At 40.7% G+C, this 13,374-nt stretch overlaps 1 protein-coding gene across 1 annotated transcript in view; it reads left to right on the forward strand.

Moving 5' to 3' along the window:
* The window catches only part of COL13A1 (collagen type XIII alpha 1 chain), a gene marked incomplete at its 3' end in the record, with an annotated part of 191,256 nt that overhangs the window by 169,844 nt on the left and 8,038 nt on the right, over positions 1–13,374 (forward strand). Inside the window, exons 33-36 of the mRNA XM_081329311.1 lie at positions 1,623–1,658; positions 4,675–4,728; positions 8,854–8,907; positions 9,568–9,603. Coding sequence (XP_081185437.1) covers positions 1,623–1,658; positions 4,675–4,728; positions 8,854–8,907; positions 9,568–9,603 — 180 coding nt within the window. The remainder of the gene's footprint in view (positions 1–1,622; positions 1,659–4,674; positions 4,729–8,853; positions 8,908–9,567; positions 9,604–13,374) is intronic.

The raw sequence follows: 13,374 nt of genomic DNA on the forward strand, positions 1-13,374 counted from the left end.
AGATTTCCAGCACAAAAAAAGGCAACACCAAAAATTTGCCTCCTGAAATTTTAACCTCTAGTCGCATTTTTTTTCCATCGTGTTTTTTGGTTTTATTTTCCAATTATGAAGGTAACCCTTTTATTCAATTATCAAACTAAGTTCATATAGCATTTTCATCACTTTGTGGCCTGAGCTGCTTTCCACAGCACTGTAGCATTTAATGGGTCAAAGGTCACAATTTTAACCGGTGCCTGGAGAGAAGAAAACAACTGGTATTGTTCAAATCCAGAATTCATTAGTCTCTCCCTCAAAATAGAACGTACACTGGTAGTCCTCATCTTACGACCACAATTGAACCTAACATTTCTGTTGCTAAGCGAGACAGTTGTTAAGAGTTTTGCCCTATTTTACAATCTTTCTTGCCACCGTTGTTAAGTGAATCTGCAGTTGTTAAGTTAATGACACGAGTGTTAAGTGGCTGGCCCGTTGACTTTGCTTGTCAGAAGCTAACTGTGAAGCTCATAAATATGAACCAGTGGCCAAGCTTCTGAATTTTGATCACATGACCCTTGTGATGCTGCAACAGTCGTAAGTGTAAAAAAAAGGTGGTTGTAAGTTGATAACTACCTGTACTAGTTTTCTATTACACGTTTGATATCAACCTGGATTGCCAATAAATATGATCAGAATCTTGGGCAAGTGATGGAGAAAGTAGTGACAAACAAGATTCCCTGTTTGCTAAATATTTTCCTTTCCATGTCCTAGTATTAAAGATATAAAGCCAAAACCGGTATATGCATTTATATCCCCCTTCTTCCGAGAGAAGGAAGCCCTTTAAGCATTCATACAATCATCAGATTGAATAGGAAATCCAAGGTCACGTTGTCTGTCTGTGAATGACACAAGAGGAGTGGCTTAAAAATATACTCCAATGAGTAGTGACATGGACACTCGTACTTTCAATGCAGACCAAGCAAGACTACCAGTAACCCTGCTTTTATTGTAAACCCTCTTCTGAAGCTGATAATGCCAACAGTCCTACGCAGCTCTCCTCCCGAGAGAGGCACAGTTACAATTTTATGCTCTTGAGTAGGGACTGCAGAGTGTTTTAACCCTCTCCTGTCACTTAAATTAACCACTAGAGTGCAGCTATAATGTCATGGATGTAATGTTTTATGAAGCCCATTGCAATCACTGTGGGATTCCTCTGAGCCTACACTCACCCATCCAAAACAAATAATTTCATTTTCTTTTAATATATATATATATATATATATATGTCCAAGAAAATTCACTCTGGAACACTTTTGGTGACCACAGGGATGTGTCTTTTTTTGCTCAGGGTGAGAAAGCAAAGCTTAGGGAATGTTTTGTTCCGTTGCCTGCTGAAGCATTTATCAAAGCCTGCACCCTCGCAGCCCTGCTCAAGTTACCAGCTTACATTACATTCAGTGTCTGCTTTTTTTTTTTTTTGTCGTTGTTGGTTTGTTGTAAGTGCCATCACCTGTCCTTGAGAGCTAAGTTTTGTTTTATGGTTAGCACATGTTTGTCTCTGGTCACGGCTTCACTCACCTCTTGTTTCCCCTCCTCACCCCTTCCTTCTTGCCTTTTGTTTTGTTAACCCCTCCTTGTCTGTCCAGGGCGCTTCAGGTTTGGACGGCAGGCCTGGCCCACCGGTGAGTGTCATTTCTCCGATTCCCTACGTCCCTGTTCCCTGATGCTCTGATTTGTCTCCTCTGTCCTGCCATAATCATATTTGTATCACTGTCTTTCCCACCACAGAACAAAACTAGAATAGAAGAAGGGAAGTCACCGCCTGTTGATGCTCAACAATAGTATAGTACAGTTTCCCATCCTAACCTGAGTCCACAAAGGTCCAAGGATTGGGGATAATCGGCCTCTTTCTTCATCTGTGTCATTATATTGTGCAAAATATCTATGGTGATTCTCAGTCATCCAGGTCATGGCTGTCCCAACGGTGCTTTTTTCAAAAGGCAGCTGGACTTTCTTTGTTTTTCCTTGAAGACGTTTTGCTTCTCATCCAAAGAGGCTTCTTCAGTTCTGAAGTCAGAGCTGAAGAAGTTTCTTGGATGAAACGCAACACATCTTCAAGGAAAAACAAAGAAAGTCCAGCTGCCTTTAAAAAAAAAAAAACCTTTGGGACATTGTGTAAAATACAAGTGAAACCTTTGCATGTAGTCATTGTACTGTACCTCTGTTGTCACATTGTCAGTTGTCTGTTGTCTTCTTTTTTCCTCTACCCATTAAAATCTTGCTTAAAGCATCTCCACCCATTTGTCTGAGCCAAGAGAATGCACTGAATATGAAGTTGTACGAATGAAAGCAATTCTGTTGCTCTTTCATTTCAAGCTTCTTCTTGATGATCTCCTTAAAGCCTTGGTGTTCTTTATAGATAGATAGGGCTCTTGGAAGTAAAACCACAACCATCTTGCTTTGCCAGATGTGAAATCTGAATGTCCTACCTCGGCAAGTGACCTCAGTTTCATATATATCTAAATTGGGCAATGGTTTTGAGTTTTAATCAGTGAATCTCATGTAAATGATGGGTGGGTGGCTTAACAATGGTTGCTGTTTCAGGACTTTGGGCTTCTAATCTGTGTTTAGCCAGGTTCACACAACCAGTTATTCTCTACTGTTATTCATGCCCCACTTGCTCCCAGAAGATATGAAAATTATGTGAGCTGAAGAAAAATCAACACTGCTGGGGGAAAAATATGGGTTTCCTTGCTTCATCTTTCTTCCTTTACCCATTAAATGTTATGAAAGTAATATAATATTACCTTGTTTATGCAAAAGGTGGTAAAATGCAGGTTATGCATGAGGAAGTAGAGATTGTACATAGTTAAAATATATTGGAATTATTGACTATGTTGATGTGGTTAACTGTCTCAAAATACCTGACTTGAATTAAAAATTCTTTTTTTATTATCAATCAGAAGTTCAATCCAATAGATTAATCCATTTTCTTCCCCAAAGGATTTCCGGGTTCTTAGAAATGGACAATTATTTCTGTCAGGTTTCATACCAGTTCACCCAAGTCCCTATAATCTCATTTTTTTAAATTATGAAATACTTGTATATAACTGATGAACTATATACCAGTCTTTTACAACTGAATGCATTTGTTCTTTTTTTAATGCAAGGACTTTGCTATTCTATTCTATTCTATTCTATTCTATTCTATTCTATTCTATTCTATTCTATTCTATTCTATTCTATTCTATTCTATTCTATTCTATTCTATTCTATTCTATTCTATTATTTTTTCTTTAATGATTCTACTCCACCATTTCTTTTATATAAGTTTGTCCCATGGTGAGTTGCTCTGTAGCAAGTTGGCCATGGTGAGCTGTCTCATAGCTAGTTGCTGCACTGAGTTGGCTGTGGCAAATTGGCCGTGCCGACTTGTCCTAGACCCGAACAGGAGGCTCAGAAGAGACTCCCTAGCTTCTGTAGCTGTTGAAGGAGGCAAGTGGTGGGGAGAGAAATGTACTTTTAGACTTGCAGTGTTCTATTAATATACCTTTACCACAAAGTAGAAGTAGCTCTTTTGTCATGTTTCCTGTCTGGGCTATCTAGTAAGGCCAATATCCATCTTGCAAGTCTGAAAGTACATTTCTTTAGACTCAGTGCATCTCAACTCTCTTTCAAGACATCCCTTCCTTGTCAGAGTCTGTCCTGTACATCTATGAGTGTTATCAAGAAAAAGAAAAATTCCACTAAAGTGAAAAATTATTTATTTCAACAGAGGAACCTTTTTTAAAACATTTTCAGCAAAATGAGAGAAAACAAACAGTAGTTAATAAGAAGCTTTGGTTTATCAGGAAAGTGTTTAAACAGCCATTCTTCCCAACTGCAACTTGAAGTGGTACAACCAGGGAAAATGTCATTATTCTGATTTTACAAACTGATCCAGAAGATCAATCAAATTGATTTCTCTGTTGATTAACCTACCAAAATCCAATTTAATTTTAAGAATGCTTGACTCTGTTGAGCTACCAACACAGTGTTCCCATAGGGCTGGGGTAGGCAACCTTGGCTCTTTTATGACTCGTGGACTTCAACTCCCAAAATTCCTGAGCCAGTGGCTCAGGAATTCTGGGAGTTGAAGTCCACGAATCATAAAAGAGCCAAGGTTTCCTACCCCTGCCATAGGGTGTTCCCTCTTTCCTGCTCTAGTGAAATGATACATAAGTAGTGGTGAATATAAGACATGAACATGAATGGGTCCTCCTTATGTTGCTGGTTCTGTTAATATAATTGCATTATGCTTTTGGTATGCTTATCAATCTGCAAGATGAATTTCTTAGGGGGGAAAAAGGGTTAAGATTTTGCTTGTCTATCACCCAACTCAGTTTCTCATAAAATGGTTAAAGCTATCGTTGGTTGACAGCTTTTAGCTTTGTTGGCAATCGAAGCTGAATGTTTCATCTCATTCACTAAAGACTTGTCACTTTCTACCTATACTTTTAATCCCTCAAGACAAGAATCCCACTTTTATACATAATGTAAAACTGCTATCTTCCTCAACTCTTAACAGTTGTAGTGTTTTAACTTAAGTGAATAGCTTCCGTCCTTCTTCTTTCTGCTGAGAAACCGTCATCTTGTCTTGCTTGAAATATGTTTGAATAATGGGGCTTCATGTATTTATTTTTACCCAAAAAAATTCAGGGTACTCCAGGACCAGGGGGAGTCCCAGGACCAGCAGGACCGAAAGGAGAGAGGGTGAGGAATATTTTGTAAAACATATAACTTTAAATAGGACACTAATGTCATGCTTAAAATAATGATCCTGTATAATCCTTACAATCACCAGAATTGACTAGGAATGGGAATGTTAATTTAGTATCCTCTGTTGCCATTTCAGAGATGCCTTCAAGTTGTGATTTTAAAAAAAACCCTAATAAATCAAGATGGCGGTCACAGTGATCTAATCGAAACTCCCCTCACTTTTAGGCATGTCACACATACAAAGAACTGGAGCTTTGATTGCATCATCACAGCTGTCATCTTGAATTTGGGGGCCAAACCCTTAGCCACTCCAATCCCCTTCTCTGTTTACTGAATAAGGATTGGAAGATGCTATCTCCAAGCTCATAGTGGGTGGCAAGGTGTGATATAATGAAAACAGAAATAACAAAGTAAGGACAGCAGGCAATCCGGATTTTTGAACCCATCAATCAGCAGCTGATATTCACTGTTGTGTTTCCTTTCCGCTACAATGCAGGGTGTGTTCTGAGGCAATGTATGCAGTCAGTACTCAGAGGAGGAATTAATAAATTGAAACTTAATCCAGATAAGGACAGAGGTGCTCAAGAAATGGTGTTTTAGTCTATGCGACCTTGAATATTGCATCTCAAACAGATTTATCATGTATGAATAATTTGGGGCCCAGTTTAATCGTTTTGAGGAAAGCTGTGGTCAGAATTATTACACCAGCATGCTGATGATAACCTAGCTGCATTTTTCAACCCTGGGCGGCCCAGGTGAAGTTGTTAATGTACTGACCCAGACAGGCTGTTTGGGTCTGGATGGGGTAGAACTGTAGATGACTAGGCAGAGCCCAAGAGCGGGGTCAAATTCCTCATCAGTTTGGAGTCACTGCGCTCCACTCATGAATTCCATTGACTCTTAACTAGCACCAATTTGCCTTGAATTTTCCAGAAAAATAGACAGAATAGAATAGAGCTGGAAGGGACTTTGGAGGTCTTCTAGTCCAGCCCCCTGCTCAAACAGGAGAACCTATACCATTTCAGATAGCATGGAATAAACCCATAGTCCTTTTGAACTCTCTCCTGGCTCCTGGTTTATAATGCCTGACAAGAACAGACTTCAGCTCAATCCTGACAAGACTGAGTGTCTGATTGTTTGGCCTCCCTGGGTCACGGACATTTTTATCATTGGTATTGGATGGGGTAGCCCTTCCCCATTTGAAACTGGTGCACAACTTGGGGGGTCCTTTTGGATGTCACTTGTGCTCAAAGAGCAGGTCGCTCATGTGGCCAGAGGTCTTTTGCACAAGTTCATCTTGTGCAGGGGTCTTCAAACTTGGCCCTTTTATGACTTGTGGACTTCAACTCCCAGAATTCCTCAGCCAGGCACACTGACTGAGGAATTCTGGGAGTTGAAGTCCACAAGTCATAAAAGGGCCACGTTTGAAGACCCCTGATCTTGTGCATCAATTGAACCCTTTCTCTTAACAGAGAAGCTCCTCAATTACATTGAGGTCAACACATGATTAAATTCTTTCAGGGGTCTTCAAAACTGTTGGTTTTAAGCATAGCTGGTGGGGAATTCTGGGAGTTGAACACAAGTCTTAAAGTTGCCAAAATTGGAGACCCCTGGACTATTGCAATGCATTGGACAAAGGACAGCTCTTCAGTACCAAGCTGCAACTTGCTTCAAACTGCAGTGTCACTTCTGTTACAAAGCTATATTGGTTACCAGTTGGCTTCTGAGTACAGATGAAAGATCTGTACTTGTTTGTTTTAAATACTGTTGCTTTATATATTGTTGCTCTTATTATGGTATATTTTACCATGTCTCGGTAAACTGCCTTGAACTGGGAGCACAAGCAAGGTAGAAATATGTTTCTAGAACCAAACTGGAGATATGCTTTTGTGTTACAATCAAAAGGAGGTTATTTCTGTACATAAGCAGGGACAAAGGGAGAAGGTAGGATTTACTGTCAGGATTGGTTGGTCTGCAGTCCAAACAGTAAGGACATCTGACTCACAGCTGTATTGTGCAGCAACAGCAAATGTATATAAAGGAGATGGAAGGAAGCTTCTGACCAAGAACTAAAAGTGGTTCTTTATATGTTTTTGTAAAATTTATCTATATGTAAAATTTATTAGCCACCCTTTTTACCACAAGGCAACTCTGGGCAGGATTCACTATTAAAAAATAAAACTGTGCAAAACCTAATGATATAAATAAAGGTAAAGGTAAAGGTTCCCCCGCACATGCGTGCTAGTCGTTTCCGACTCTAGGGGCTGGTGCTCATCAATGAGCTAAAAGATGGGGAGGGAGTAGAATAAGAAATGGAGGGGGTGGGAGCTGCTGTTAATCTATCAACCATGCCCAATGGGAAACCCCTCCGCTGGACCCCAGGCCAAGTGGCAGAACCAGATCTTTACATTCTTGCGGAAGGTCAGGAGGGTTGGAAATCACTCGGGGGAAGCGGGGAGAATGTTTCAAAGGGCACGTGCAATGGAAGAAAAGGCTTTACTCTTGGACCCCACCAGCCAGAATACTCTGGCCAGTGGGACCCACAGCCGGCCTCCTCTGTTGAGATGAGTGGGTGGACCAACCCCAGTGGGATTAGACAGTCCTTAAGTGTCAGAATAATAATTTAACAGCTAAACAGCTTATGTAAAGATGTAATGGAATGTGGATGATGCAATGATAGGAATGACTCAGCAGGGTCTGTGTCCCTTTAAGAGTAAGCAGGGACTGTAAGAGTCTGAGTATAAAAGGGGAGGTTTTTTTGCTGGAGTCTTTCTCTCTCTCGTCCGTTTGACTGCTGTAATTGCTGTGTATTGGAGTTTGCTGAATGACCACATGTATGTATTCTGTTTCTAGTGTTATATTTGTAGATATTGTAATATAAACCACCATTTTTCACTACAAACCACTGTTTACTGTATTTACTCCTGGGTTATCTCAGTGCAATAAGATGGTGCATGCTCTGACATTAAGGTCAGGGGTCCCAAACCTCCAGGCCCCGGCCTACTACCGGGTCTTGAGCGATTCAGAACTGGGCTGGAGGGAGGAAGAGGGGATGGTTCTGCATGAGCAGCAGGTGAGCATGTGCATGCACACTCCATTTCTGTGATTGATGGGCAAACATGCCCACTGCTCACAGAAATGGAGTTGTGTGCATGTTCATTTTTGCCCGCTGCTTATGCGGAACCATCCCTTCTCCTCCCCAGCCAGTCCACAAAGCCAGAAAGGTTGGCAAACTCTGCTCTAGGTAACCTGGACCTAGGCCATGAAGGGCTTTAAAGGTGATTACCAACACCTTGAATTACACCCGAAAGCAAACTGGCAGCCAGTTCAGCTGGTATTACATGAACCAACCTTGGGGCCCCAAAGCTACCCATGCATCTGTACTCTGCATCCGTTGTAGCTTCCAAATACTCTTCAAGGGTAGCCCCATGTAGAGTGTGTTGCAGTAGTCTAACTGCGAGATGACTAGGGCTTGAATGACTGAATGCAGGGAATCCTGATCCAGGAGAGGTTATGACTGGTGCAAAACTGGAAGCTGTGTAAAGCAGGGGTCCCCAACCCCCAGTCCATGGACCAGTACCGGGCCGCAGGATGCCAGCAACTGTCTACACAAACAAGGAAAGCACCATCCGCAGGATGCAGGCAGCAAAGGAAACCACACCCCCTCTGGTGTGTGGAAAAACCTCTCTCCACATAACTGGTCCCTTGTGCCCTTAAGGTTGGGGGCCTTTGGTGTAAAAGCTCTCCTAGCCATGACTGCCACCTGCTCTTTGAGCAGGTGTTCCAAGTCCAAGAGAACACTCAAGTTGTGGGCCACTTCCATCTGGGGTAGTATCACCCCAGCCAGAACTAAAGATGTCTATGTCCCAGATCTTGGGGCTCCATGTGCCCAAAGCCATTTGGCTTGCCAAAGTTCAGTCAAAATCTGTTGTCCCCCCACCATTCAGCCCCCCCCCAGTCTCCAGGCACCATAAGAGGAAAGCAAGTCTATGACTCCCCATTATTAAAAATTTGTTTATCAAAAGTTGAACACTCGCTGATGAAGAGACAACAGTACTCTCCGTCTATAGTACTTCTGCAAAATCCACAACTATTTCAGTCTTCCTAATTCTCTTACAGGGAAATAAGGGAGATTCTGGTTCTACAGGACCAATAGGACCAGCAGGCCTTCCCGTAAGTATAGAGCCAATATTCCTCTCTGAAGATTTTTCATTTTGTGTCAGTTGCATCCTACTCGGATGTCTTTTTTGAACATGCTAGAGCAGGATGCAGGCTGAGGAATTCTGGGAGTTGAAGTCCACACAGCTTAATGTTGCCAAGGTTGAAAAACATTATACCAGTGGTGGGATTCAGCCAGTTCACACCAGTTTGGCAGAACCGGTAGCTAATTTTTTGTTGCCCAGGCCCAGAATGGACTTCCGGAAGCGGCATCCACACAGAGAACCGGTTGTTCACATATTTGAATCCCACCACTGCACTATACTAGAAACCTTTAAATGCTCTCCCTATAAGCAAAAGCAATAACAATGTTCTACTTTGTTGCTTATAAATTGTAAGGCTCAAAAATGAACATTATATTTGCCAATCTACCTTTATTTAAATTCAGGGATGGGGAAAATGTTCATGCAGATAAATCCACAGGGTGCAAATCAAAATTAGGGAAGGATCCCTTTTGGAGTTCTAGTGCAGATACCTGGAAAAATATAGATTATAAGAGGGTACATTTTCTGGACCTCCACAACAATTACAGTTTGGAGGCAAATGGACTATGAGCCTAATTCTGCATATCTTGAAATGACGTAAGTTTTTCAAAGTTGTAAAAATATATTTTAGGGCTTTCAAGGACCATCAGGTGAAAAAGGAAATCGGGTAAGTCTTCAATTAAGCTTGTTTATATAATTTGGTCTTTAAAAATGTTGGAATGATTAATTTGTATGACATAGAATAGATAGCATTCTAATAAGAAGCTGCATAGGTTTTCGTGATTTTTGACAACAGTATTGTTTGGTTAAAACAAATGTTTGGAATAAGTTTCATGAATGCATTGCTTAAACTTAAAATTAACTTGCAACAAATATTTGGTGACTAGACATATAACATGCCTTGATTCATCTTGATCCCGTTGACATCACATATTTAATCATTCTGATTATGTTCCATAATTTCTTCTAGATATAAATACAGCCTTTAATATTAGGATGGCTCCATACTAAGTAACCTAGCAACACCCTGATATTTTTTTAGTTGGTTTTAAATTTGTATAGAATTTGAAAACACAACATCCAGTCTTTGTTAACTAAGGCTTGGACTTTGTTCCAACTAATTGGTTGATTAGTGAGACTTTTGGTAGAATCAGATAAACCTCCGTCCAGTTGGTTGATGAATCTGGAAAGGAAAAACATGTTTAATTGGAATAAGCGACTGCGAGAAATTAGACTTGTTTTAGCTATGGTTCATAATACAAGGGGGGGAAAATGCAAGGACATTTACTAATGAGCAAAAATCCGAAGTCTCATATAAGTAGCCTGTGTGGGTGGTGTGTTTACAAACAAAGTAGATAGAAAGGTTTGAATTATTAGACCAAACATCTACCATGCAGAAATAGTCAGTCTTTAATACTGAAAACATGTCCCTAGTCTTTTTCACATGTTAATGTAAAAAAAAGTTGCTAAAAAGCCTGGTGCTTAGTATACATTCATTTTTATTTTTATTTATTTTTTTTAAAAAGGCAATCTGTAGCTTCTCAGAAATGCAGACATCCTATAAATGTAGGAGTAGCCTAATTCTGCGCTCATTATGCTGGACCCAGTTCAGTATTTGTGAAAACTGCGTGAAAAGCTGCTGGAAAAAAATGCCTCATCGTTCACGTCCCTTAATTTGTCTTTGATGCTCTCTCCTCTTCTGCACGGTGGTTTCCTTTCAGTCCTACTGGGAGGAAAGCAACCAGAAAGAACCAGCAGATCCATTCTAATTCTTACCCCCAAATTGCCTCACTTGCGATCTAGGCATTTCTTTCCTGCAGTTCCAGTCTATTGTTACCTCTGAAGGATCTGGTTAATCTCTTAACCCAACACAATTGAAATGGTGTGGTCCACATAATAAATGTTAAGGAGAGCACAATGTTCCTGGAGCAAACCAACTGAAAAAATATCAATGCTAAAGCTATCAGTTCAAGTGGAATTTGTTGACCAATTTGTTCTTTTTCTTCTACTTGTCTACTTGTGTGTTTGCGCGTGTGTCTTTTCCTTGCTTCCACAGGTCCACCTTTGTCCCCCTTATCCCTTCCTGCTCTTCTGCCTTTTCTCCTGAGTCCTTCCTCTTCCTGCGCAACCCATGCTGCATTTCCTCCTGGATTATCCTTCCTCCATGCCAGCGTTTGATCCTGGGTGACCTCTCCTTTCCCATCCAATTTTTTTTTTCCTCCTGCCAGCTTATCGTTTCAATCCCATTTATTTCACCCCTCCGAAATTAAAAACAAGAGTGGGAAAATCTACTCCAGCCTAATTTTATGTTGTCATCTAATCCTTATACCAAATACTAAATGAAATTTCCTTCCTGGCAATCCCACTTACATTTTATATCCACAAGCACGAGTATCATTCTCTTACTAAATATTGGTCCTTGGCTTGATGTTGGCTCTGTTCAAAATAGACTGACCTCCGAGACATTGAAGATGATTTTTCAGCTTTATACAGGAAGTTGGCATCAGGCCCACAATCTATTTTTATCCCATTGAGGTTCAACTTTAAGAAGTTAAATAGGACACCACAGATTTAAATTGCTTTGCTTAACTTACCTCTCCTGTGAAATCAAAATCACACTAAGTCCTGGCTGCCTATCAAGTTTAAAAAGCGATATTTTGAGCTTTTTAAAATAACAGTTCAGCATTCCCGTTAGTTTGTATTCTTTTCAGGAAGCAAGTCAATTTTAAAAATGCCTTTCACCTTTCTTCTTGAAAAGACTTTATTTTTTTAAAAAAAAATATAGGGCTAAATATTAGCAGTTGATCTGTCCAATTATAATCAATCCATATCGAATATGCAAAAATCAGATTGTGGGGTGTGGTTCATGGCTCAGTTAAAGGACTACCCATCCTTCTGCCAGCAGCAAATTATACCTTCATACTGTAGTATTTGTTGTCCCCATTGCTAGTCTCCACTATGTCAAGAAAACGCTGGTAAAAGTAGTGTTGTTCTTTTCAGTATGCAGGATATGTTAATGGATTCTCTTCCCCCAAGAAGCTAACCAGCTGATGAGAAAGGATCCACCAAAAACTACCCTTAATTTGAGATGAAGTTGGGATAGCACATGGGGCTGGAGCAAGGGTAGGCAACCTTGGCTCTTTTATGACTTGTGGACTTCAACTCCCAGAATTCCTAAGTCAGCCTGGCTGGTTCAGGAATTCTGGGTATTGAAGTCCACAAGTCATAAAAGAGCCAAGGTTGCCTACCCCTTGGCTGGAGAGACCTGGGAGGTCTTTTAGTCCGACCCCCTGCCCAAGCAGGAGACTCAAGGCAAGCAAGTTGCCGGGGCATATCTGTATATGTTTGATACATGGGAGGGAATGCCCACTGGCAGCAGTATTGTGTGATTGCTGCTCACTCCCTTTCATTCTCATGTATAGAATTTCAGAGAATCCGGCTGGATCTATATACGTCCTGGGCAAAAAAAGGCATCTAGAAATATATCCTTAGGGTTGGTTTTTGCTTATTACTGACCACCAGGGGGAAAAAAAAAAAGACCAATGACTTCCATGAAATAAAACCATTTATTATCTCCTTGGGTCTTCTTGAGATCAGAACTTCCCACCAAAACATAAGAGAGCAACCACTGAAAAAGCACTGGGATCAAGTGTTCTCTGCCACATGACTTTCGAACATCTTGGCCTCACTCTCACAGTCTGACGGGTGAACACGGGAGGGGAAAAAAATCCATTTCCTTCTCCTAGTCTGAAATTTTAAAAGTGGCTTAAAATGCATTCCTCTCAACGCAAAAGTAACGTTCCTCGACTGGCCGTGCAGAACAGTTTTCCCGCAAAAGCTTAAAGAACCAAAGCCTCTGGAATGCTTATTTTGATCATGTCGTATTTTGTTTCTATAACTCGAATGTGGATTAGATGGTCCGTTTATGTATGTTTTTTTTTAATAAACTATTATTCACAGGGGGAAAGGGGCAAGAAAGGCTCTAGGGGGCCTAAAGGGGATAAGGGAGACCAAGGAGCACCTGGATTAGACGCACCCTGTCCATTGGTACGTTCCGTTTTATCAAATGTATTGTTTTAAAATAAGCCACAGGGGGGAAAAAAGAAGGAGAAAACGAACTAGTAGTTTGCCTATGGAGAATCTCAATTATCCACGGTCACGGTTGTCCCAAAGGTGCTTTTTCAAAAAGTAACTGGACTTTCTTGGGGTTTTTTCCTTGAAAATATTTCACTTGGATGAGTGGGGGAAATAAAGTCAAGGTGAGGGGCGGGAAATAAAGTCAAGTTGCCTTTTGAAAAAGCACTTTTTGGGGCACTAGTAATTGATTACATTGCAAGACTGATTTTATTCATCTGTACTGTTGGGTATGGAAAGAAATATAAATTGGGCTTTGGAAGCACCTGATTTCTGAAAAAGTAGAAAACCTTAGGCTTCCTTA

Source organism: Vipera berus, assembly GCF_964194415.1.
Source record: "Vipera berus genome assembly, chromosome: 5".
NCBI classification, from domain to species: domain Eukaryota; kingdom Metazoa; phylum Chordata; class Lepidosauria; order Squamata; family Viperidae; genus Vipera; species Vipera berus.